The sequence below is a fragment of the Panthera leo genome, chromosome C2, assembly GCF_018350215.1.
Source record: "Panthera leo isolate Ple1 chromosome C2, P.leo_Ple1_pat1.1, whole genome shotgun sequence".
Taxonomy (NCBI): domain Eukaryota; kingdom Metazoa; phylum Chordata; class Mammalia; order Carnivora; family Felidae; genus Panthera; species Panthera leo.
This window is the reverse complement of record NC_056687.1, coordinates 142998166-143020306: the sequence shown is the minus strand read 5'-3', so window position 1 is coordinate 143020306 and position 22141 is coordinate 142998166. Positions and strand designations below refer to the sequence as shown.

At 39.2% G+C, this 22141-nt stretch overlaps 1 protein-coding gene across 11 annotated transcripts in view; it reads left to right on the top strand.

The window, feature by feature from the left end:
- Nucleotides 1-22141, top strand: part of NEK10 (NIMA related kinase 10) — a 224246-nt gene that overhangs the window by 93131 nt on the left and 108974 nt on the right. Inside the window, exon 24 of one of the 11 annotated variants that reach the window (XM_042955051.1) lies at nt 3974-4091. The exons of 8 other annotated variants lie outside the window; for them this stretch is intronic. In XM_042955051.1, the coding sequence (XP_042810985.1) occupies nt 3974-4046 (73 nt within the window). In that variant the 3' untranslated portion in view covers nt 4047-4091. Of the gene's footprint in view, nt 1-70; nt 314-3973; nt 4092-22141 lie in introns of those variants that run through there. 2 more of the 11 variants (XM_042955053.1, XM_042955052.1) reach the window with 2 other exon arrangements.

The window sequence follows — 22141 nt, the reverse complement described above, 5'->3', positions numbered from 1 at the left end:
TTAATAAACAGATAAAGTAGTCCGTAGACCTAACAGATTCAGGGAAATAGTCTTAAATCTTATTCAACAGGTCAAGCAATCAAGACACTTCCATCTTCTTTTTTTAATCTAGTCTGTTGTTGTGCAATTGATTCCTGGGGATAGAATTCAGAATAAATCTTCTCAAGGGAGGGTGGAAATTCTCCGTAAGTAACAGTCTCATTTGAAAAAGTCCTTTCCTACAGAAATGTTCAGAAGAGTGTGAGCGTTCTGGCCAGGGTTCTGACACTGCTGGCCACTATTCTCTCAAGTTGTAATTGTTCCAAAGTTAAGACGTCTCTTAATAAATTGCTTGACATGTGCAGTTCCTTTTGAATTTTCCATATCCTCATTTTCTGAATTTGTGAATTGGACAGAAATAAAGCAAATATATTTTATGGTCCCTGCTCTGAGTCTCATACCTCCCTGCCTTTTAAAGAATTGTCTCTTTAGCCATCCCCAGAGTGTTTCCCTCCAAATTCTGTAATCTTTGTGCAATCCTGAGCTTCTCTGAGCCTATTAACGTGGACGGGGGATGTCTGTCCCTGCCCTGAAGGGTCCTGAGAGTTCCACTAGTCTGATGTGCCCCTGGTGTTTGCCCTTTCCTTTTGCCTTTGCTTCCTCAGATATTACCTTATTTAATGGAAGAAAGTTCTGTTTATCAACTCTGGTAGGAGGTGCCTCAGAGCATTCTTTATGCTGTATGTCAGCTGCTAGATAAATGGTTTGTGCACAGTGGACTGATTGTGCTGGAACACAAGGTCAATAAAAGCCCCTTTCCTTCCTCTGATTTGATTCATTATGAGGCAGGGTCATTGTTATCCTTCTCGTGGAAAATAATCCCCAAATATGGTCTTTGGTTCCGATATGTATCTGTATGTCTTACTTCAGTTCCAGAGTCCAAGACTGCACCCTATCTTCAATTGCATTTTCAGAGCAGATGTTAGAGTTTGAAGCTCTGAGAAACATTTTAGGCTCGTTCTTCATGCAACACTTGTTTGGGACTTCTGGATGATAAGCAAGTGTGAGCTAATGTAAACAGAAAACTTTGACTGCTCTTGGAATGGGAATTCTTTGAGACTTTATTGCTTAGCCTAATTTCATTCACAATATAACATTAGATAATTTAAGAGAAAGCTGGGGACGTTTCCATTGGATGGATCAAAATAAACCTGAATGTAAACCTGAGCAAGCAGAGACAAAGTAAAGCACACCCAACTGTTGACTGCACCTCTTTCATTCTTAAAAATGCTGTCATGTACCCAGAACTCTGAAACTCTTAAATGGCTTAAAACACTTCAGGAGCTTCCAGTTGCCCATAATTTAAAGGCCAAGTCTTCAGTATGACTACAAGCCCACGACCCTGCACACTGTAGCCTCTGCCAAGTCATCAGCTTTACTTTAGCCTGGACCTCCCTCGGTGGATCTCTAGCTGTTGCCTATGTGTTCCCACTGACCACAGGGCTTTAGCAAATGCTGCTCCCGCTGCCTGGAATACTCTTTTTCCCACTAGCCATCTGGTTAATTCTTTCTCATCCTCCACGACTCAGCTGGAATGTAGTCTCCTTAGGTAACCACCCCCACCCCCCAACCCCAGCCAGAGCAGGTTTCCCCTGGTCTACATACTCCATGCACTTTGCCTTCATATGGTTGAACTTTTCATTTATTTTGTGATAGACCCGGGTGATTTTGTTCACCGCTATCCCCCGCACTGAGCCCAGAGTCTGGTATTTTATAGGCTCACAAGAAGTATTTACTGTATGAATGATCTAGTATTTGCATAGTTATGAACAGTACTTGAAACAAAAAAAAAACTGCTCCTTTCCACTTTACCAAAATTTTAATCTTCTATCACTCTCCCACTTTGCTGTTCCTTCAGATCTTCAAAATGCTCCTACACGGTTTCTGTTTCTCCAGGTAGCTACAGAGCTTACTTCCTTACTTCTGGTATCTGCTTAAATGTTGCTTCTGTAGAGAGGTTTTCCTGATCACCAATCCCAAATGGCAGCCTCCTTCAGACTCTGAAGGAGTCCCTTTATTTTGCTTTATATTTTCACAGCACCTGCTTCTATCTGACATTATGTTATTAGTTTAATTAGTTTAATTTTATTTTTTTATTTATTTTTTCAACGTTTTTTATTTATTTTTGGGACAGAGAGAGACAGAGCATGAACGGGGGAGGGGCAGAGAGAGAGGGAGACACAGAATCGGAAACAGGCTCCAGGCTCTGAGCCATCAGCCCAGAGCCTGACGCGGGGCTCGAACTCACGGACCGCGAGATCGTGACCTGGCTGAAGTCGGACGCTTAACCGACTGCGCCACCCAGGCGCCCCTAATTAGTTTAATTTTAATTGTTATTATTATTTTAATCAGTCTCTCCCACTACATGAAATCCATGACAGTAGGGCTGTTGTCTCTTTTGTTCACTGTTGTTTCCTTGGGGCCTGGGGGAGTAGACTGATAGAATCCTAATAAATATTTTGAATTATTAAAATGAAAATAAGTCATCCTGTTTTGGGTTTGTCTGAAAATGTCTTTTTTAAAACTTTATTAAGTAATTGGGAAAAATTGACCAATAGAGTTGTATATATTTAAAGCATACAGCACAGTGACTGGCTTTACGTATATGTTGTGGGATGATTATTAAGATCAGGATCATTAACACATCCATCTAATAGTTAAACTGTGTTTCTGTTGTGTTCTCGTTAGAATGCTCAAGGTCTACTCTTAGCAACTTTCAAGCAAACAATACCATCTTATTAATCACAGGCACCATGTGGTACTTTAGATCCTCGGAACTCATTCTTCTTAGAACTGAAAGTTTGTACCCTTTGACATGCATCTCCCCATCTCGCCCTCCCCCCGGCCCTGAGCAGTCACCATTCTACTCTCAGCTTTTTTTTTTTTTGGTCCTTGTCTGTCTGGTTTTACTTAGCATAATATCCTCTTTGTTCATTCAGGTTGTTGCAAATGGCAGGATTTCCTTCCTTTTAATGGCTGAATAATATTCCATTATATATATATATATATATATATATATATATATATATATATATATATATATATATATGTATAAAATCCATGTGCATTTTTATTAGGGTCTAAAGCACTAACACATCTTTGAATTTTTCTGACTTTTGCCTTCGTGAAGGCTAAAGGGAACATTTTTATTTTATTATTATTATTTTTTAATATATGAAATTTATTGTCAAATTGGTTTCCATACAACACCCAGTGCTCATCCCAAAAGATGCCCTCTTCAATGCCCATCACCTACCCTCCCCTCCCTCCCACCCCCCATCATAAAGGGAACATTTTTAGTTTGAAACAGTGAGTACCTTAATGCCAGGGTCTGTTGTATTTTTTTCTGTTGATTTATCCGTATATCTTGTATAGTTACTGGAACAGTAAACAATGGGATTGCTAGGATATTATCATTAAAAAAAATGTAGAATGATTGTAAATTAATGAGACGAGTATTCTTCTATAACTGATAAATTGGTCCTGAGGGAAATTGCTAAAGAGGAATTTTAAAAAATAAGAGCATAATTGGAAAGACAATGTAGAAAGGCAGGTTGGTAGGGCCATTATTAAGATCTTAGGCTCTCGAATCAGACCGCCTGGGTTTAAGTCCTGGGTCTGCTGTTAAAAGAGTTATAAATTATTGAACTTCTCTGTGCCTCAGTTTCCTCATCTGTAATCGAGGATTATTACTTACCTTCTAGTGCTTATCATCAGATTAAGTGAGGTGGTATACATTGAGTGCTTGGAACCGTTACTCTAAAATTTGAAAGGATAGTGTTCATTTGAATATGTATATTGTATTGTGTCTAAGAATCGGATTCATTTCGTAGTAATCACAATAGAGAAGAATTACTTATGCTGTATTTATTTATAGCTCCTTTTCCCTCCCTGTCTCTATATTTGCTCCCTGAATGGCTGCTTTGGTTGCTAGGAGAGGCCAGGATTTTTCTAGCAGCCAGGCCCAAGCAGCTGAGGAGTGTGAGAGGGAAGGAGTATGTGTTTAGCATGCAAAGACAGGGAACCTGGAGGAACAGAATTTTCCATAGTGGGACCTTGAGCAGGTGAGTTGTGGGGATACTTTTACCTGTGATTGCTTTTGTTTATGGTTTCTCTGTGCCCTAGCAGGATAAGATATACCTGAATAATATCACTCTTTTCTGCCCACAGACCCTCCAAGACTCTATAAATACACACACACACACACACACACACACACACACACACACACACACACGAAAGAGAGAGAGAGAGAGAGAGAGAGAGAGAGAGAGAGAGAGGACTGTTTTATTATCTGCTTAGGTAAGGTAGGAGTGAATTTTGATCAAATTCAGGATTTAATTATACAAATAAAACTCTAAATACATCTTAAGACTCAGTGGAGTAGGTCACAAGGTCTCATTAATTTAAATGGAAGCTACTGAATAGAAACTACCAGACAGCACTAATAATGGTGTTCCACTCCATAGTGTTTAGCATTGTGTCGCCAACTACATATTTTTACTTATTTTTACTTATCTAACACTTGAATGGAATTTACTAAGTGACAGGCACTGTTGTAAGGCTCTGTAAATATTAAGTTATTTAATCTTCCAGCCTCCTTTAACATAAAGCGACTCTCTTAAGTAATCTCTGGGGAAGTTGAATGATCCTGCCCAACATCACAGCCAGGAAGTGGAAAAGCCTGAATTTAAGTTCAGACAGCCTGACTGCAGGAATGTGTGTTCCTAAGCACTCTGCTGTGCTGCTTGATAACTGGTCAGCCACCGGTAGACTGAACTCATTTGGCAGGAAGGAGATATTGTACACGACTCATGGCCGCTTTAGGAATGTTGTGATTCGTCCACTAGAATGTATACCTGGCAGTTAACCCTCATCGCACATGTAGTATTTGCCAGGTTTTACTCTGAACTGAATATTAAAAATTCTTGTTTTACATTTTTTTTCTAACTTCCACAGTTGTTTCCTCATCACTCAACACTTTTAAACAATTTTAGATGACTCTTGAATACTGATAACAGATTTAATATCCAGAGACATTCTGAATCCTAACTGAATAGTTATGGAGTTTCTAGAAAAGGAAAAAAATGCAAATTAAGAACATTTATGCCTTTGTATATTAGTGTCTTTGATTCCATTGACATCGCAGGAAATGTATAAATGGAAAACGACACCTTAAGAGTATCCAGTTAGGATACGGCTAGTTCGCATGTTGTAGGTCTGTGGCAATGTGAAACACTGGCGTGGCCTAGATTAGGAGTTTGAATATAGATGCATAAGGAGATGTATATTATGGATTGTTGAGGGTCTAATTTTTTCTGAACTCCCCAGCAGCACAAAAAGCAAGAAAGGGAGTTCTCTGATGATTGATTTTGTCCGTGGAAGTCCTTGCTCCTTCATCAACTAGTAATTCCAAATCCCGTATCTTCAGTCTTTATTTTTACAAGTATACACAGGTCTGTAAACAATACAATGAATTTCTTTACCTACGTGTGCCTGAATTATTTTTCTAGTTTGTCATTTTAAACACTTGATATCCAAGTTATGTAGAATATTCCACATTTCCTATTGAAAATAGATGTGAGAGGGATTACAGGATGGCCCGAAGTCTTACTGTAATATGTTTTTCTGAAGGAGAAAGGTGGTTTGACCAAAAGAAATGCCCTCCTGTACTTAAACACAAATTCATTTATTGGATAATTAAGGAATTAGATGAATTATTTGATGATGGGAAAATGTATATTTTGGTTATCTACTGTTGCAGAACAAATCATCCCAAAATGTAATTGCTTAACAACAGTTTGTGTGGGTGTTCTATGCAGTTCCTCTGTTGGTTCCATTGGGCTCACTTATGTGGATGCATTCAACTGAAGTATTGTCTTGTCCAGAAGGTCCAAGATGGCCTCACGTATCTGACAGTGGGTGTTGACTCTAGGCGAGGGCCCTTTGAATCTGGTCCAGGTGGCCTTTTGTTTATGTGCCTGTGATAGAGTGGCATTTCAAGAGGGCTCCCCTAGATCATCTCATGCCTATACTGCCTACCCCTGGCCCATGATGGAAATTGCAGGAAGCCTCTTACACCTGCAATGTTCCTCTAACACTATCTGCTGAGAAAGCTTAACACTATATAGGAGAAATACTTAAAGGAATGCCATTGCTTATTGAAGGGCGCATTAGGAGCTAAGAGGCATTAAACCGATAGCTGAGACACTAACTCCAGGGTTTGGCCCAGCATACCTGAGGATGAGGCATTAGGAGAATAGGGCCACACCACTGCCATGGCATTGTCAACACCTTTATTCCCTCCATACAATACAGTTCATTTTTCTGTACCTCAAGCATTGGTACATCTCCAGAGTGTGAACATGAAATCCTTCAGTTCAATTCTTAACAGACTCAGCATATTTAGGGGAGAGCAGGAGCTGTGGTTTGGATGGGTTGGGATTTATCTTGGTATAGCGAGGGACCTGGAATTTTCCTGTTGGCATTATAGAGCCACTGGATATCTCTCCGCATATAGTTCTTATGATATAGGATCGGTATGGTCGTATATCCCTTACCAATCATATATCCTTTTACATCAATTTATTTCATAACTTATTTAGCTAATAGTAATACTCTTGACGATTATTACATTTTAAACTTAAATTTAATTATTTATTTTTAATCTCGGATTTCAGAATGCCCATACAATCCTAGGAGAGGCTATAGCACAATGCCAATAAAAGAAAACCTCTTTTGAAGTGGCAGATATTTTCTTCTCTAAAACAGTAAGGTGATAGTTACAAGTCCAATGTCTTGAAATTCAGGCTGCCTTTGCAATAAACTGTCAATCTGTGACACTATTATGGCCTATAATAAAATTAAAAAGTAAAGATTTGAAAATGTGAGCTGTAGGTAACTTTGATACACATTGGTAACACTTGGCCATTTCAAAACTTCCTTTTCACAGAAACGGATACTTGCAGGATCCACATATTTGGTGGGTAAATTTTGAAGATTTTGTATATATGTGTATTACTTAATCTCATCTTAGTGCTCTAGGGTTTCAGGAGAACCTTATCTACTCTCCGTAAAGCGTTTGCCTCTCTGTCTACCCAGATCCTCTTACCTTGTTTATTCTAAATTTATTTTTCAATTTTTATAACAAAGGCTGCTTCATCCATAAATTTCATAAACCGTGCTCCAACTAGCAGCAGTGACAGTAGTAGTGAGATGTCATTGGGGTGGCCTGCAGGGCTGTCCTGACTTAGGACCCAATGACATAGTGCAGACTCTAGGCTGGACAGCCTGGGTTTCATCCTGGCTCTCTGCCTTCCTGTTTGAATTAGGGCAAGTAATGTACTATTTCTGGGTTTCAGTTTCCTTATCTGAAATGGTGGAGCTGGTGGTGATAATGGTAGTTTCCACTTCAACAGTTTGTTGTGAGGATTGAAAAGATAGATGATAGATACATAGGTAGGTAGAAAAATAGAGGGAGTTAGTAGATAGCACCAGCATCCTGAGTATAGCAGGGATTCAATAAATATCAGCTGTTTCTATGCTGGGAGCAACAGCTTTATTCTTTAGGAAAAAAACTTTTCCCCAATCCGCTCCAAGTACCGCTCCAAGTGGTTTAGTAATTCCCATGGCTTTGGAGATCGTACCTCTCTGGCCTATTTGGGCTGCCCAGACTTGGTGCTTCTCCCAATAAGGTGGGCCACTCCCAGCATTCCTGACCCTGTTGGGAAAATGGCAGTGGGGCGGGGAGGGGGGGGGGTTCTCTTCATTGAAGCTGATCCAATTAGAATTCTTCCCTGAGAATGTGTTCAACTGGGACTCAGTGAAGAGGTGAAGCTGAGATGTGAAAGGCCCTGGAATGTTTGGTGGCCACGTTTGTGGCCGTGGTGGAGGTCCATCTGAGAGAAAGAGGCCAACACTTGTAGAGAACAGGAGGGAAAGTTCTAGCAATGTCCAGACCCTAGATTCCGTTTTCCTTAAAACCCAGCTACAACTTTGCTTTCCTTGCATGTACAGAAGACTTTCAATGAAAACCTTCTAGTTGCCTACTGTTGCTACACGCCTTTCACTTGACTCAGTCCAGGTTGCCCCAGGGCACAGTCTGAGACAAGGGTTCATGTGCAAGTGGTTTGTTATGGAGGGGGTCCTGGGAAACAAGAGTGGAGGAGTGGGGAAGTGAGACAAGGAAGGGAAGGCAGCAGACAAAGAGTTTCTTGGGACAGGTCACCACTGGGCAACTAGAGGTCATTTAAAATGAATTACTCAGCGATCCCACTCAAAAGGAGAGAGTGGGGTGATTATAGTAGCTCATAACCACCATTGTTAAGGGCTGTGCCTGGGTAATTCACTGAGGCTTCAGGCCTTTGGTGCCACTGCCAGAGAAGGTCTAGGGAGTTAAGAAAAATCCTCACATATGCAAATTGTTAGAATTCAGGCCAGTATCCTCTGAAGAAGTAAGGGTGAAGGGGAGTAGGCAAGATACCTACAGGACCTTCTTTGACTTACAAGGGAAAATGCCTCTTTGACTTCCAAGGGAAAATGCTCTAAATGCATGAGAAGTACACTTGCAGCGTGGCCTCAAAATCTTTGTGCAAGCCAGGCAGAAGCATATTTGATCCTCTTTTGGTTCTTTGAGTAAATCTAAAATTTTCCCAACTCTTCCTGGATGTAGTCTTCTTCTTCTTCTTTTAAGTTTATTTATTTATTTTGAGAGAGCCAGAGAGCGTGAGTGAGAGCAGGGGAGGGGTGGAGAGAGAGAGAGGGAAATAGAGAATCCTAAGCAGGTTCCATGCCGTCAGCACAGAGCTCGATGTGGGGCTCAAACTTACTAACTGTGAGATAATGACTTGAACTAAAATCAAAAGTTGGATGCTTAACAGACTGAGCTACCCAGGTGCCCTGGACATAGTCTTCTATGTCGATAGTTGGAAGTCATTATAAAGAAGTCCCAGGGGCGCCAGGGTGGTTCAGTTGGTTGAGCGTCTGATTTCGGCTCAGGTCATGATCTCACGGTTCGTGGGTTCAAGCCCCATATCAGGCTCTGTGCTGACAGCTCGGAGCCTGGAGCCTGCTTCTGATTCTGTTCTCCCTCTCTCTCTGCCCCTTCCCCGCTCACAAATTCTCTCTCAAAAATAAAACAAACATTAAGAAGATAAAATTTAAAAAAGTCCCTGACAACTGGTTTTAGATTTTCCTCATAGTTAGATGAAGGTGAGAAAAAAAAAAATTTTTTTTTTTTTCACAGTCTCACCCGGAGAGACTTTCTGCCTCCCTATAGTTCTGGACTTTGTAAATAAGACGGCAATGTGACATTGATGATGTAATGATTATTTGAAAATAGATGTGAAAGTAAGAGATGTAAATCAGAAGCAGATAGGAATCTTCTGTGAGAGTGTCTACTAGCTTGTATAAAGACTGTCTGAAGTTTACTTGGAAGTTGTTTGACTACTTTTTAAAAATCAGTCTTTTGTTAAGGAGCAAGACTATAAATTTTTATGTGATTTTATATTTAGAGGAAGGCATTTGTATAATTATATACTATAATTGAGAGATTGTATTATCCTTCTTTGCAGAATTACCATAATTACTTTATTTAGTTATGAACTTGAATTTTAAAAGCTAGTGATACTTGCCTTGAATACAAATACAAAATGTGTGATGTCAACAGATATGCTAGCTATTTTTTTAAACATCATTAGAGACAAGCAAATGGCAGTCAGTGTACAATGAGAAATTTCAAGGCTGTTGGGTCTGAATCTAATTTCTGTTTGTGACTCAAAGTAGGCAGCGCTTGATAATTTGATGGCTGGAGTGTAATCGCTGGGTGAATGAATGTAATCCATTTGTTTAATTGCCCAGACTCCTCACTGTATTTACAGTTAATTGGTTCTCATTATGGTCCTCCTAATAGATACCATAAAGGCAATAGGATTAGAGAAACCTGAAAAAGAACATTTAATTCGTGTTCTTTCTTGAAGCAGAGACCTAACAAGTGTTTATCTGGTTCATTTTTCACCATCTTCATGACAGGTTAAGGGGGGAAAAGTCTCCAAGGAAGGTGATTTATAAATTCTTTTCATTGTTTTGGGCTTTGACATTTTCTATAGCCAGAAAGCCAAAACCCCAAGTGTTCTTATGTCTAGTTGAAGTCCTTTTCTTAAGACTTGAAATTCTTTCTGGATTTGAGTGACCATGCAAAGCAGCTGATCACTACCCACCATTTAACATTTCCTCATAGAATGAAAGATTCTAAGTCTTTTCTCTTAAATTTCTTCTTTCTTTCTTAATAGCTCTAAACCTTCAATTCAGGCTTCTAGATACTCCACACAAAAATCTGCCCATACTAAACATTTTCTAATGTCTTAGGAAAGCCACATGAATTCGTCTGACTAGGAGGAATCCAAGTTCCTTTTTTAAAGTGTAATTTCAGTGCTGCATTTTTAGCTCAAATATATGCATTTTTTCCACATACGGGCTGGTTTTACTTCATTTCATTTACTGACTCCATTTACTGATGAAGCAAATTAAAATTGTAAATGTACCTAAAAGATTTTCCAGTCAGCCTTCTCTTGCCTTCCTCTTTCCCCATGGTTACCCTCCCTACCAATCCTGGAGCTTTCCTATATCAGTTGGGTTTCAGGTAATTTGCAAAGAATTTGATTGAAAATAAATTGGTTGTGGTGACAATGTAAACAGATAATGAAATTACTTTAAATGAACATTTCTCATCACTGATTTTTAAAATCTATTGTAATTTTCAGAAATGCTTACATTGTTTTTAGATATATAAACGTTTTTACTTATTTTTAATTTTTTCTTCTTTCCCCTGTGTGTTTGATATCTCATTTCTAGATTATTTTCAGCTAGTGTGGGTATTGAACAGTGAAATGTGGGGCTGGTTAGGTTGATTAGGTAAATAATGGTAAGTGGTATTATAGTAATGAATTTGTTGACCTAAAAGCATATCCATGGTATACTGTTAGGTGAAAAGATAGGTTACCAATAGTATATGTATATTATGATAAAAACAGAAATATCTGATATTTTGCCAAATCTGGTATCATGGACTAAAAGTGAATTAACAATTAAAGGATGACAAAGAAAGATAAACAAAACAAAGAACAGCAAAGCCTCTAAGCCCCCAAAAGTTCAAAACTTTTTCATTACAGTTTCTTCTATTGTTTCCTTATTATAAAAGCAGTATATTCTCGTTGCAGAAAATAACAACAACAAAAAAAGAAATCCTATCAGGAACATTCATAATCCTGCTAATCCAAAGGTGGGAAAAAACTCACAAAAACAACTTTGTGTGTCAATTTCAAATACTAAATCCTTTTCTACACAAATACACACACACGTACACATACACACACACACACACACACGGATGTTAATGAATGCTCTTTTTGTACCTTTAGTTTTATATCCACACTATGTTCTATTATCTGGATAAATCATAAATTAGTCAACCAGTCTCCTTTTTTAGTCATTAAAAATTATTTCCAGCTTCTCCCTAATTCATATCACACAGGGCATGTATAATTGACTGCAAATCAATTAGAAATAAGAAGGCAAAGAAATTTTTATAGCAAAATAATTATCAATATGTAGAAAATCCAGTAACTGGGAAAATTCATTAGTGACTAATTTTTCATTTTCTTAAAAGAAATTTCATTTTTCACCAGAGTTTTTCTTGACCATTAAAATAAGAATAGCTAGCTAGAAGTTCTTAGGCCTTTATATGTATCAGTTTCAGAACTTAAACTACAACAGGCTTAACTGAATTTTTTTTAATGTTCATTTCTGAGAGAGAGAGAGAGAGGGAGGGAGGGAGAGAGAGAGAGAGAGCACAAGTGGGGGAGGGGCAGAGAGAGAGGGAGACAGAGGATCTGAAAGGGTCTCTGTGCTGATAGAGGTGAGTCCGATGTGGGGCTCGAACTCAGGAACTGTGACATCATGACCTGAGCCGAAGTGGGACGCTCAACTGACTGAGCCACCCAGGCGCCCCTTGACTGAATGCTTTTTCACTAAGTAGCTTTCCACCAACTTGTTGGCCACTGGCAAGGCGTGTTTATGGCACCTTCTCTAATTAACAGGGCCTTTCCTCCTAATCTGTTCATATACGATTCATGAAAGATTTTCATTATTTTCTGTTTCTGCTCTAGTCATACGAATAAAATTTTGTTTCCTTGCTTGTGGGTGTCACCTACTTAGTGATATATACTTTCAAGTTCTGTGCTAATGAATTAAGGAGAAACAGTCTGTGTTTTGATGGAATCGAGTGTTTGGTGTGAACCCTCTGCTGCTGTGGCGGTGGGGAGCAGCAGAGCCGGCCTGGAGAAAGACACAGGGAGCTGCAGGGGCCTCAGGAGCCTGGAGAAACGGGAAACGCGTGTGCTGGAGCGTGTGATGAGGCGTTTGACTCAGATACGGATTCACAGCAAGAGGGAGGAATTTCAACTTTTGTTTTCTTTTATTTAAACTGAAGTTAATTAACAGACACCGTAGTCTTGGCTTGAGGAGTAGAACCCAGCGATTCCGCTCGTACATCCTGCACCCAGCGCTCTGGCACCCCTGGGCCCCACTTTGCCGAGAGAGCAGGAGCCGTCAGAAGAGCACTGCTACTGGCTCTGCCTCCATGCCTTCCCGCCTACCTGCTCCGGTGTCCCTCTAATGGCCCTGCACTCATGTGACTCTGTTTCCGTGGTTCTTCCATTTCCTACAGGGCACCACTCCAGGATGCTCCCCTCTCGATTCTGCAGTATTCATTTCTCTGCTCCCACTGACTCATTCCTACCAATTTGCTAGCATACTGTCATTTTCCCCATCTTTAAAACAAAAAGCCTTCTCTTTCTCTTCAGTTACTGACCCACTCTCCTCTTTTCTTTTACAGCAAAATTCTGAAAGGGAGGACTTGGCATATAGTAGGTGCTCAGTAAATATTTGTTCAGTGAGTGAATGAATGAAAGCACTTAAAGGAGTAAGGCTTTGTGATAGTCCAGGTGTGAGCTGTTTTGGACCTGCTGTTAATGGGAATAAAAGAGAAAGGGGATGTGGGGGCAGGGGGTTAATGGGAATTCTCCATACCTTTCTTTCAATTTTGTTATGGACCTAAAACGGCTCTAAAAAGATTAAGTCTTTTAAAAAACGGAAAGTAGTATATAAATTTCAAAGGAAAACTTAAAATCCTTGGTGACTTATTTTATGTGTATGTAACAGAGGAGAAAAACAAATAGACCATAATTTTAGGATTCCATGTTGGGTGATAAGATTAATTACTGGTACAATGGATGGATATACTTGATAGAAGTGATTTGTTTTCTTGGTTCAATATTTTCATTTTCATTTTTTCATACGTCTTTTCCTTCTGTGGATAAAAACCCTATCATCTTAATGTTTCAGATATTTGTTGACCAAGTACCGTTCTCTTTCAAGATTTCTAACTCATGGTTGATGAATAACATTGAGCTGAAGTGGAATTTGCTTCTGTTCACTTTGAGTTTTAGTTCTTCTGTGAAGTTGGCTGAGAGCTGGAATGGGTTCACCCAGAGTCAACGCATTTAGCTCACTTTGCCTGAGGCATCCCAGTATGTCTGTGACCCCAGCAGCAGCCGTTAGGTCCGCTCCCAAAATGGCTAGTGCTCACCCCCAGGCCCGAGCATCATGGACTATTGGACACAACATATCCTTTACAAGAATTCCCTCCATAGGTAGATTGCTCCCCAGCTCCTCTTTTCTTTTTCTACCTTTCTTTTTTATTTCCAATTATATTTTATTTGGTTTGCAACAATTCCTCAAACAAATACAGAGTGGACATTTATCATATTTTCTGACTGTCCAGATGACTTTTGAACACACATTCTATATTTGGAGAATGTCCCACCTTATGAGTATCCTCTCATTAAGTAAGTCACCAGAAAAATGTTTGCTTAGCCTTCCTTGCTGCTATAGCAATTGACTACCACATGGCTCAGACTCCATCACTCAGATAACCTCAGCAAGTCTTAGATTTGCAAGTGAAAATGGGAGAGGGCACCTGCTGGGCAGAGTCCCATTTGGAGTGAGGGCAGAGGTGGTGGTGGAAGACTGTAATGTTGGGATTCTGGTGACCGTAGCCCTGTGTCAGTGGTGCTAACTGTGCCAGCGGTGTTGTTCCTCACTCTACAGTCCCCGAGGCTGACCCTGGGGTCCCCCCAGAGACTCTGTAAGCTTCTTAATGGCCTTTAACAAGTGCCTTTTCTGGCATAAATGAGCTTTTGTGCCTCTGTGGCACAGGTCTAGTAGTAACAGTTTTTAAGGAGTACAGTAAAGATTAAAGAAAAGAGGGGACATCACATGCACACTTCTCCAATTTCATCTTCCTCCACCAAAGTGGGAGAGGAATGCAAAAATGGTAATGGATCTTGTATTTATAAGTAACATTTTTTTGAGCACTTACTATTTCAGGCATCGTCTCATATACTTTTAGTGGTCTTTTGAGAAGGACCATTATCTCTACTCTTAGATGGGAAACATGATATTTAAACAACTTGCCGTCTTGCCCTGGGTTCCATAGAAAATGGAGCATAAATGCTGGCTCTCTATTGGAAATGGGAGGTGGTAATCCCAGGGCATCAAGAGTAAGGAAAAAAAACAAAACAAAACAAAAAAAACGAGGATAGGAACAAAGGACAATAACTACAGTGTGGTGTGTTACCCACCTGGCCAGAGCTTCACTAGGAAACAGCCAGTTACTTGGTCATGTGGGATGTCTCTGGACAGATCTTGAGAAACATCTGTGCATTAAAGGAGTCCACTGGGGGAAGAAGTGAGAATAATTAATCTCCTGTCTCTCTTTGGTCAAAGATATCTACAGGACTTAATTTCTCCATGCTTCTGCATTGTGCTCCTCTACCCCATTGGAAGTGTTGCGAGGTCAGTGGTATCCTGCCAGTCTCGCATAGAGCAGTTGGCTGAGGCTGGGGTGCAGAAATGCCTGTAGCTTTCCCCAAGACTGCCATGAGGGAATTCATGACAGAGGCCAGTCCTCACTCTGGGTTACTAGACAGCTGTCAGTGTTAGGAAATGGAGCTCTGTAGCGAACAAGCTGATGAGGGTCCAGGAGGACAGGACAGATCTGGGAATGGGCGTATGTGTAGACACATCACTCTGAATTCTGCCTCCATCAGCTTATGACATTCTTCCTGGACGCCTATGTTTGTGTCTGTGCTTTCTCTTATCAAGACCCTAGTCATATTGGACTAGAGCCCATCCTAATCAAGTATAACCTCATCTTGATTATATCTGAAAATACCCTATTTCCAAATAAGGTTACATTCACAGGGACCAGGAGTTACGACTTGAACACATCTTTTTGGGGGCACAATTCAATCCACAGTAGCATCTACATGGTTAGGGAAGACATAGGGATGAATTTTCAAAGAAGGGGAAATGAATAATTTAGTTTTGAAAACATTGAGTTTGAGTTGCTGTTGAGGCTGTAAGGCTATCATGTCCAATAAATAACCCAAACTATGTTTGAGGAGCCTCAGGAGAGAGTTCCTGGCTGGCGAGGAGACACAGAGTCATCAGCATCTGGGTGGGATGCTGAAACAGACAAGTGCTGAACAAGATCTTGAGGAGCCACAACATTTAGGGGGTAGGCACCGAGAGAGAAAGCCTTGGGGGAGAACTGGAAGGAGTTTGCAGAAAGGAGGTAGAAGGAAAGCCAAGAGGAAATAGTGTCAAACAAGACATGAGAAAGTTTCTGAGAAGGAACACAATGCTTTTCCAAGGTCAACAGCATCCCTTTCTACAGAAGATGTCGAAGAACCAAGTACTGAAAATTGTCATTTTTGTACGGTGAAATCATCACTCAGTGGAAAGAACTGAAGGGTATCCCTTGGATCTGTAGATAGGCAGTGATTACCAAGAGTGGTTTCAGAGGGAAACCTGAAGAACAATATCCCTTGGATTTGCAGATAGACAGGTGGGTTTCAGGGGAGTGTAAGGGCTAATGTAAGACCTCAGGGAGGACAGTGATAAACAGTGGCAGGTTGAACTTTGGCAACAGCCAGTAGAGAAAACTGTGCTGTGGAAGAATGTGAACGGGTGGTGGTGGTTAGAAACCAGGAAATAAAGGATGTTGCTGTTCAGAGGGGAAGGAGCCATTGATGGAGAGAGTTTAAAGTGGGTGTGAGAGGGGGCCATTATCTGTGGAGCAAGCAGCAACTCAGGACTCAGCCTCCTACTTCCAACACAGAGCCTTTGTTTTGATCTCTTCTATTCATTGGGCATTTGCACATAATTTAATAAGAAGAAAGTGTGCTAGAAAATCTTTATAAACTATTGAATTAGATGTTCCAGCTCTAAAAAAGAAAAAAAAAACTATTAATCATTAACTATAGGTCTATGCAGAGTAATTTACAAGTAATAGTTTGAACAAACACATTCAGATAATCCTGGTTTATTTAAGGTCATGTTTTCAAAAGGATCTTAACTGACAGGAATAGGGAATAACTATTATGACTGTAATTATTTGCATTTCAGTTCCTGACTAGAACTTATAATTTGGATATGTGTAAACTTCAGCTTTTAAATTTTGACTTGCATTTTTTTTTAAGTTTTTTTTGTTGTTGTTGTTCCATTGTAGTTAACATACAGTGTTATATTAGTTTCAGGTGTATAATACGGTGACTCAACAATTCTATTCATTACTCAGTGCTCATCATAATAAGTGTACTCTTAATTCCCTTCACTCATTTTACCCGCCTCCCACCCACCTCCCCTCTGGTAACCACCAGATTGTTCTCTATAGTTAAGATTCTGTTTCTTGGTTTCCCTCTCTCTCACTCTCTCCTTTCCTTTGATCATTTGTTTTGTTTCTTAAATTACACATATGAGTGAAATCAAATGATATTTGTCCTTCTATGGCTGACTTATTTCACTTAGCATTACACTCTCTAACTCCATCCATATTGTTGCAAATGGCAAGATTACATTCTTTTTTATGGCTGAATAATATTCCACTGTGTGTGTGTGTGTGTGTGTGTGTGTGTGTGTGTGTGTGTGTGTATCTCACCTGTTCTTTATCCATTCATCTACCAATGAATTGCTTGGGTTGCTTCTATAGTTTGACTAATGTAAATAATGCTGCAATAAACATAGGGGTGCATGTATCCCTTTGAATGGGTGTTTTCGTATTTTTTGGGTAAATACCCAGTAGTGTGATTACTGGATTGTAGGGTAGTTCAATTTTTAGCTTTTTAAGGAACCTCTACACTGTTTTACACAGTGGCTGCACCAGTGTGCATCCCCACCAACAGTGCATTAGGGTTCCTTTTTTTTCCACATCCTTGCCAACACTTGTTTCTTGTATTATTGATTTTAGCCTCTCTGACGAGTATGAGGTGAAATCTTATTGTAGTTTTGATTTGCATTTCCCAGATGATGAGTGATGATGAGTATCTTTTCATGTGTCTGTTGGCCATCTGTATGTCTTCTTTGGAGAAAAGTCTGTTCATGTCTCCTGCCCATTTTTAAATTGGATTATTTGATTTTGGGGTGTTGAGTTGTAGAAGTTATTTATATATACTAATAGATACTAATTTTGGCTTACATTTTTTTTAAAGCATTTCTCGGCCCTGAACTGTTAGCATATGTCCATAGAGACTTTTACACTAAAATGAGTGTAAATGCTGGTTTAATGCTGGTTCATTTTTAAACTATTTTTTAAAAGTAATTTCTACACACAACATGGAGCTCAAACTTATGACCCTGAGTTCAAGAGTTGCATGCTGTACTAACTGAACAAGCCAGGCACCCCTACTACTCATTTTTTAAAGTTCTCTGCTTAAGTAAACTTATTGGTAGTGATATGTTTTTGAAAAACATGTGTGGTTTTTGTTACTATTATAAAAGAAATTTATTTGGTTGGAAAAATTTGAAAAATATATAACTATATCAAGAAAAAATTATAATCACCCCGAACCCTACCATCTAGTGCTACTATTTCAGTATTTCTTCTCATCTTTTATTATGAAATATTTCAAACATTAATAAGTGCCTATATATGCACATTAAATTTTAATAAATTTATTATATTTATTTAAGAAAAAAAATCTTTAAAGAGATAATGTTAGGGGCACTGAGTGGCTCAGTTGGTTAAGTGTCTGACTCTTGATTTTGGCTCAGGTCATGATCTCACAGTTTGTGAGTTTGAGCCCTGTGCTGACAGCACAGAGCCTACTTGAGACTCTCTCTCCTCTCTCTCTGTCTCTCCCCTCTCCCCTCAAAAAAATGGAGGAAAAAAAAAGAAATAATGTTATGGATTCAATTGGAGGCCTTTCTCAACTCTATTTCTCTGTCCTCCCCAGAAGTAACCACTACCTGAAGTTGTTGTATATTCTTCCATGTTTTTATACATTTACGATGTGTGGAGCTATTCATTGGTAGTATGTAGAAATGTTACCAGTAGCTGACAACCCTGCCTCAGCCAAGGCCCCCCATCAGGTGGTCTCAGCCGAAGCCCGTAGGAAAGTGCCCCATTTAAGGCCTCTGGTAAGGAAGAGGCCTCCAAATGGAGGTGCCTGGGCTAGAAACGCAGCCGTGCATATGAACATGGCTGGTTGGGGTTGGGGGTGGGCTCAGTTCTTGACTGCAACTCCCTCTGGGAACTGTAACACACTGGCAGTGCACTATGTCTGGTGTGGGGAGGGCAACTTCCCCTTCCCGAGATCTGCTAGTCAAAGCCTGGCAACTGCCTATGGTCAGACCTGAAGGATCACACACAGGATTTTGGCACAGTTTGGAGTCATACTCCTCAATATGGTAACTATGTTTAACCCTTTGGCTAACTGCTAAAATGTTTTCCAAAGTGTTTGCACTATTTTATATTCCCACCGACAATATATGAGGATTCCAATCTCTCCTTATCATCAGCAGCACTTACTATTATTTGTCTTTTTGACTCTAGTCATCCTAGTGAATGTGATGTATTACCTCACTGTGCTTTTGATTTGCATTTCCTTGTGATTAGTGATGAACAACTTTTTTTTTTTTTTGGCCCATTTTTAAATTGGATTACTTTTGTTATTATTGGTTCATAAGGATTCTTACTTAATCTGCATACCAGGCCTTTATTAGGTATATGATTTACAAATATTTTTCTCCCATTCTGTGGATTATTTTTTCACTCTCTTGATAGTGTTCTTTGAAGCACAAAAGTTTTTAGTTTTCATGAAACCCAACTTATTGATCTGGTTGCTGTGCTTAAGTATCTTATCTGAGAAATCATTGCCTAATTCAAGGTCATTAAGACCTATATCTATATTTTCTTCTAATAGCTTTATAGTTTTAATTCTTATGTTTAGGTCTATGATACATTAGAGTTAATTTTTATATATGATGTGAGGTAGGGTTTTAAGTTAATGCTTCTGCATGTGGATATCTGGTTGTCCCAGCACTATTTGCTTAAAAGACTATCCTTTCCCCACTCATTGTCTTGGCATTCTTATAAAAAATCAATTGACCATAAACATAAAGATTTATTTCTGAACTCCCAGAAATACGCCACCCTTAGGCCTGTCACACAGTCTTGATTACTGTAGCTTTGTATTAAGTTTTGAAATCAGGAAGTGTGAGGTGTCTTTGTTCTTATTTTTCAAGATTGTTTTGACTATTCTGTGTCCTGTGTGTTTCCATGAATTTTAGGATCAGCTTGTCAATTTCTGCAAAAAACCCCAGCTGGGTTGAATCTGTACATCGACTTTGTGAATGTTCCCATTGTGATAAGCAGAAAAATGAACTCCCCCACACCCTACCTTCTGCCCCAAGATATTCACAATCCTGATACAATCCCTGGAACCTGTGAATATGTTGTTACATGGTAAAGGGGAATAAGCAGATGGAGGTGTGTTCCCAATGTAATGATGCCTTTAAATACAAAACAGAAGCAGAAGAGTGTCAGAGTGATGTGCTGTGTCAAAGACTGAACTGGCTCATTGCCACGTAGTATTCTATTATGTATATAAACCACAATTTCTTTATCCATTCACCAGTTGATGGACATTTAGGTTCTTCTACGTGGCAATAAGAAAGAATGAAATATGGCCTTTTGTAGCAACATGGATGGAACTGAAGAGTGTTATGCTAAGTGAAATAAGTCATACAGAGAAAGACAGATACCATATGTTTTCACTCTTAGGTGGAACCTGAGAAACTTAACAGAAGACCATGGGGGAGGGGAAGGAAAAAAAAAGGTTAGAGAGGGAGGGAGCCAAAACATAAGAGACTCTTAAAAACTGAGAACAAACTGAGGGTTGATGGGGGGTGGGAGGGAAGGGAAGGTGGGTGATGGTATTCAGGAGGGCACCTGTTGGGATGAGGACTGGGTGTTCTATGGAAACCAATTTTTCAGTAAATTTCATATTAAAAGAAAAAGACTGAACAGGCTATTGCTAGCTTTGAAAATGGAAGGGACCATAAGTCAAGGATTGGTGGTAGTCTTTGCAAACTGGGAAATTCAAGAAAAGAGCCCTCAGAAAAGAATAAGCTTTATCAAAGCTTTGATTTTAGCCTAGCAGAGTTATTCTGGAACCATCTAGAACTGGAAGATAATACATTTGTGTTTTAAACCATTAAGTTTGTGGTAATTTGTTGCAGCAACAAGGGAAAACTAACTCAGCTATCTTAGCAATATTGAGTCTTCCAATCTTTGAACACAAGATGTATTTCCCTTTATTTAGGTCTTCTTTGTTTCAACAACGTTTTTATAATTTGCAGTATACAAGTAGTGGTGCATTTCTTTTGTTATTTTTATTCTTAAGTATATTATTCTTTTATGATGCCCTTTTAAATGAAATTGTTTTCTTAATTTAATCTTGGATTGTTCATTGCTAGTGTATAGAAATATAATTGATTTTTGTATATTGATCTTATATCATGCAACCTTAGCTGTAATTGTTTTTGTATATTTCCTAAGATTTTCTTCATACGATATGTCATCTGTGAATAGAAATAGTTTTTCTCCTTCTTTTTTTTTTTTTTTTTTTTTTTTGAGTGTGAATGCCTTTTATTTTCTTTTCCTGCCTAATTGCCCTGGCCAGAAACTCCAGTACAGTTTTTAATAGAAATTATAACAGCAGACATCCTTGTCTTGTTCCTGATCTTAGGAGATGTTAGGGAAGTATAAACTAAAAAGAAAGTCTCCTGCCAACCCAGACAAACTCTCCACAGAAGTTAAAGAGAAATAAAACAGTTTTATTATTGAATAAGCATTGAACCAGAATGGGATCTACATCACAGGTATTCACTAAAGAGAATGTACAGATAGAATGGTAAAACTAAGCAGATGCAACCCAATACATACATGTTCCCCAAATAAATGAAAACTAGTCTTCAAGTAAGAGGACTTGACAACAGCATTTGTCACACATAGTTCATCCTACATTCACTTGGTAGTTGGGGTGGCCACCTGTGTTTGCTAATTGCCTTTATCCAAAAGAAAAACAAATTACTCATATCTTTATGACCGGAGGTAGATTTGTAACTTGGAACCAGGTGCTAGCTGAAGTTAGACTCCTACCCTCCCATGGAAACCGGGGGTAGGGGCTCTGAACTCCTTGATGATTACATTTCAAAGAGATAGCTCCCAGATCCTTAAGAAAAAGGCTCCTGGTTGTAAAACTGACCAAGAGGCTTATTTAGGTACATCTTCAAGGGACAGAGAAGGAATTCACAATGACAAGTTTTCTAAGGTAAATGCACTAAAAAGAATGGCGGGGGTGGGGGGAAGGCATTGGAAAGTTATCTTTGCATCAGGAAAAAATTCTGGTTTTTTTTCAAATATATTTGTATTTACAGTTACGGGGGCACTCTTTTGGTTTTTATCATTAAGTATGGTGTTGCTTGAGGATTGTATAGATGCCTTTTATTAGGTAGGGAAGTTTCCTTCTGTTCCTAGCTTGTTGAGTGCTTTTATCATGAAAGAGAGTTGGATTTTGTCAAATGCTTTTTCTGCATCTATTGAGATGATTTCTCTCACTCTGTCAATGTAGTGTATTACATTGATTGATTTTCGTATTTTGAACCAATCTTGATTTCTGGGAGAAATCCCACTTGGTCA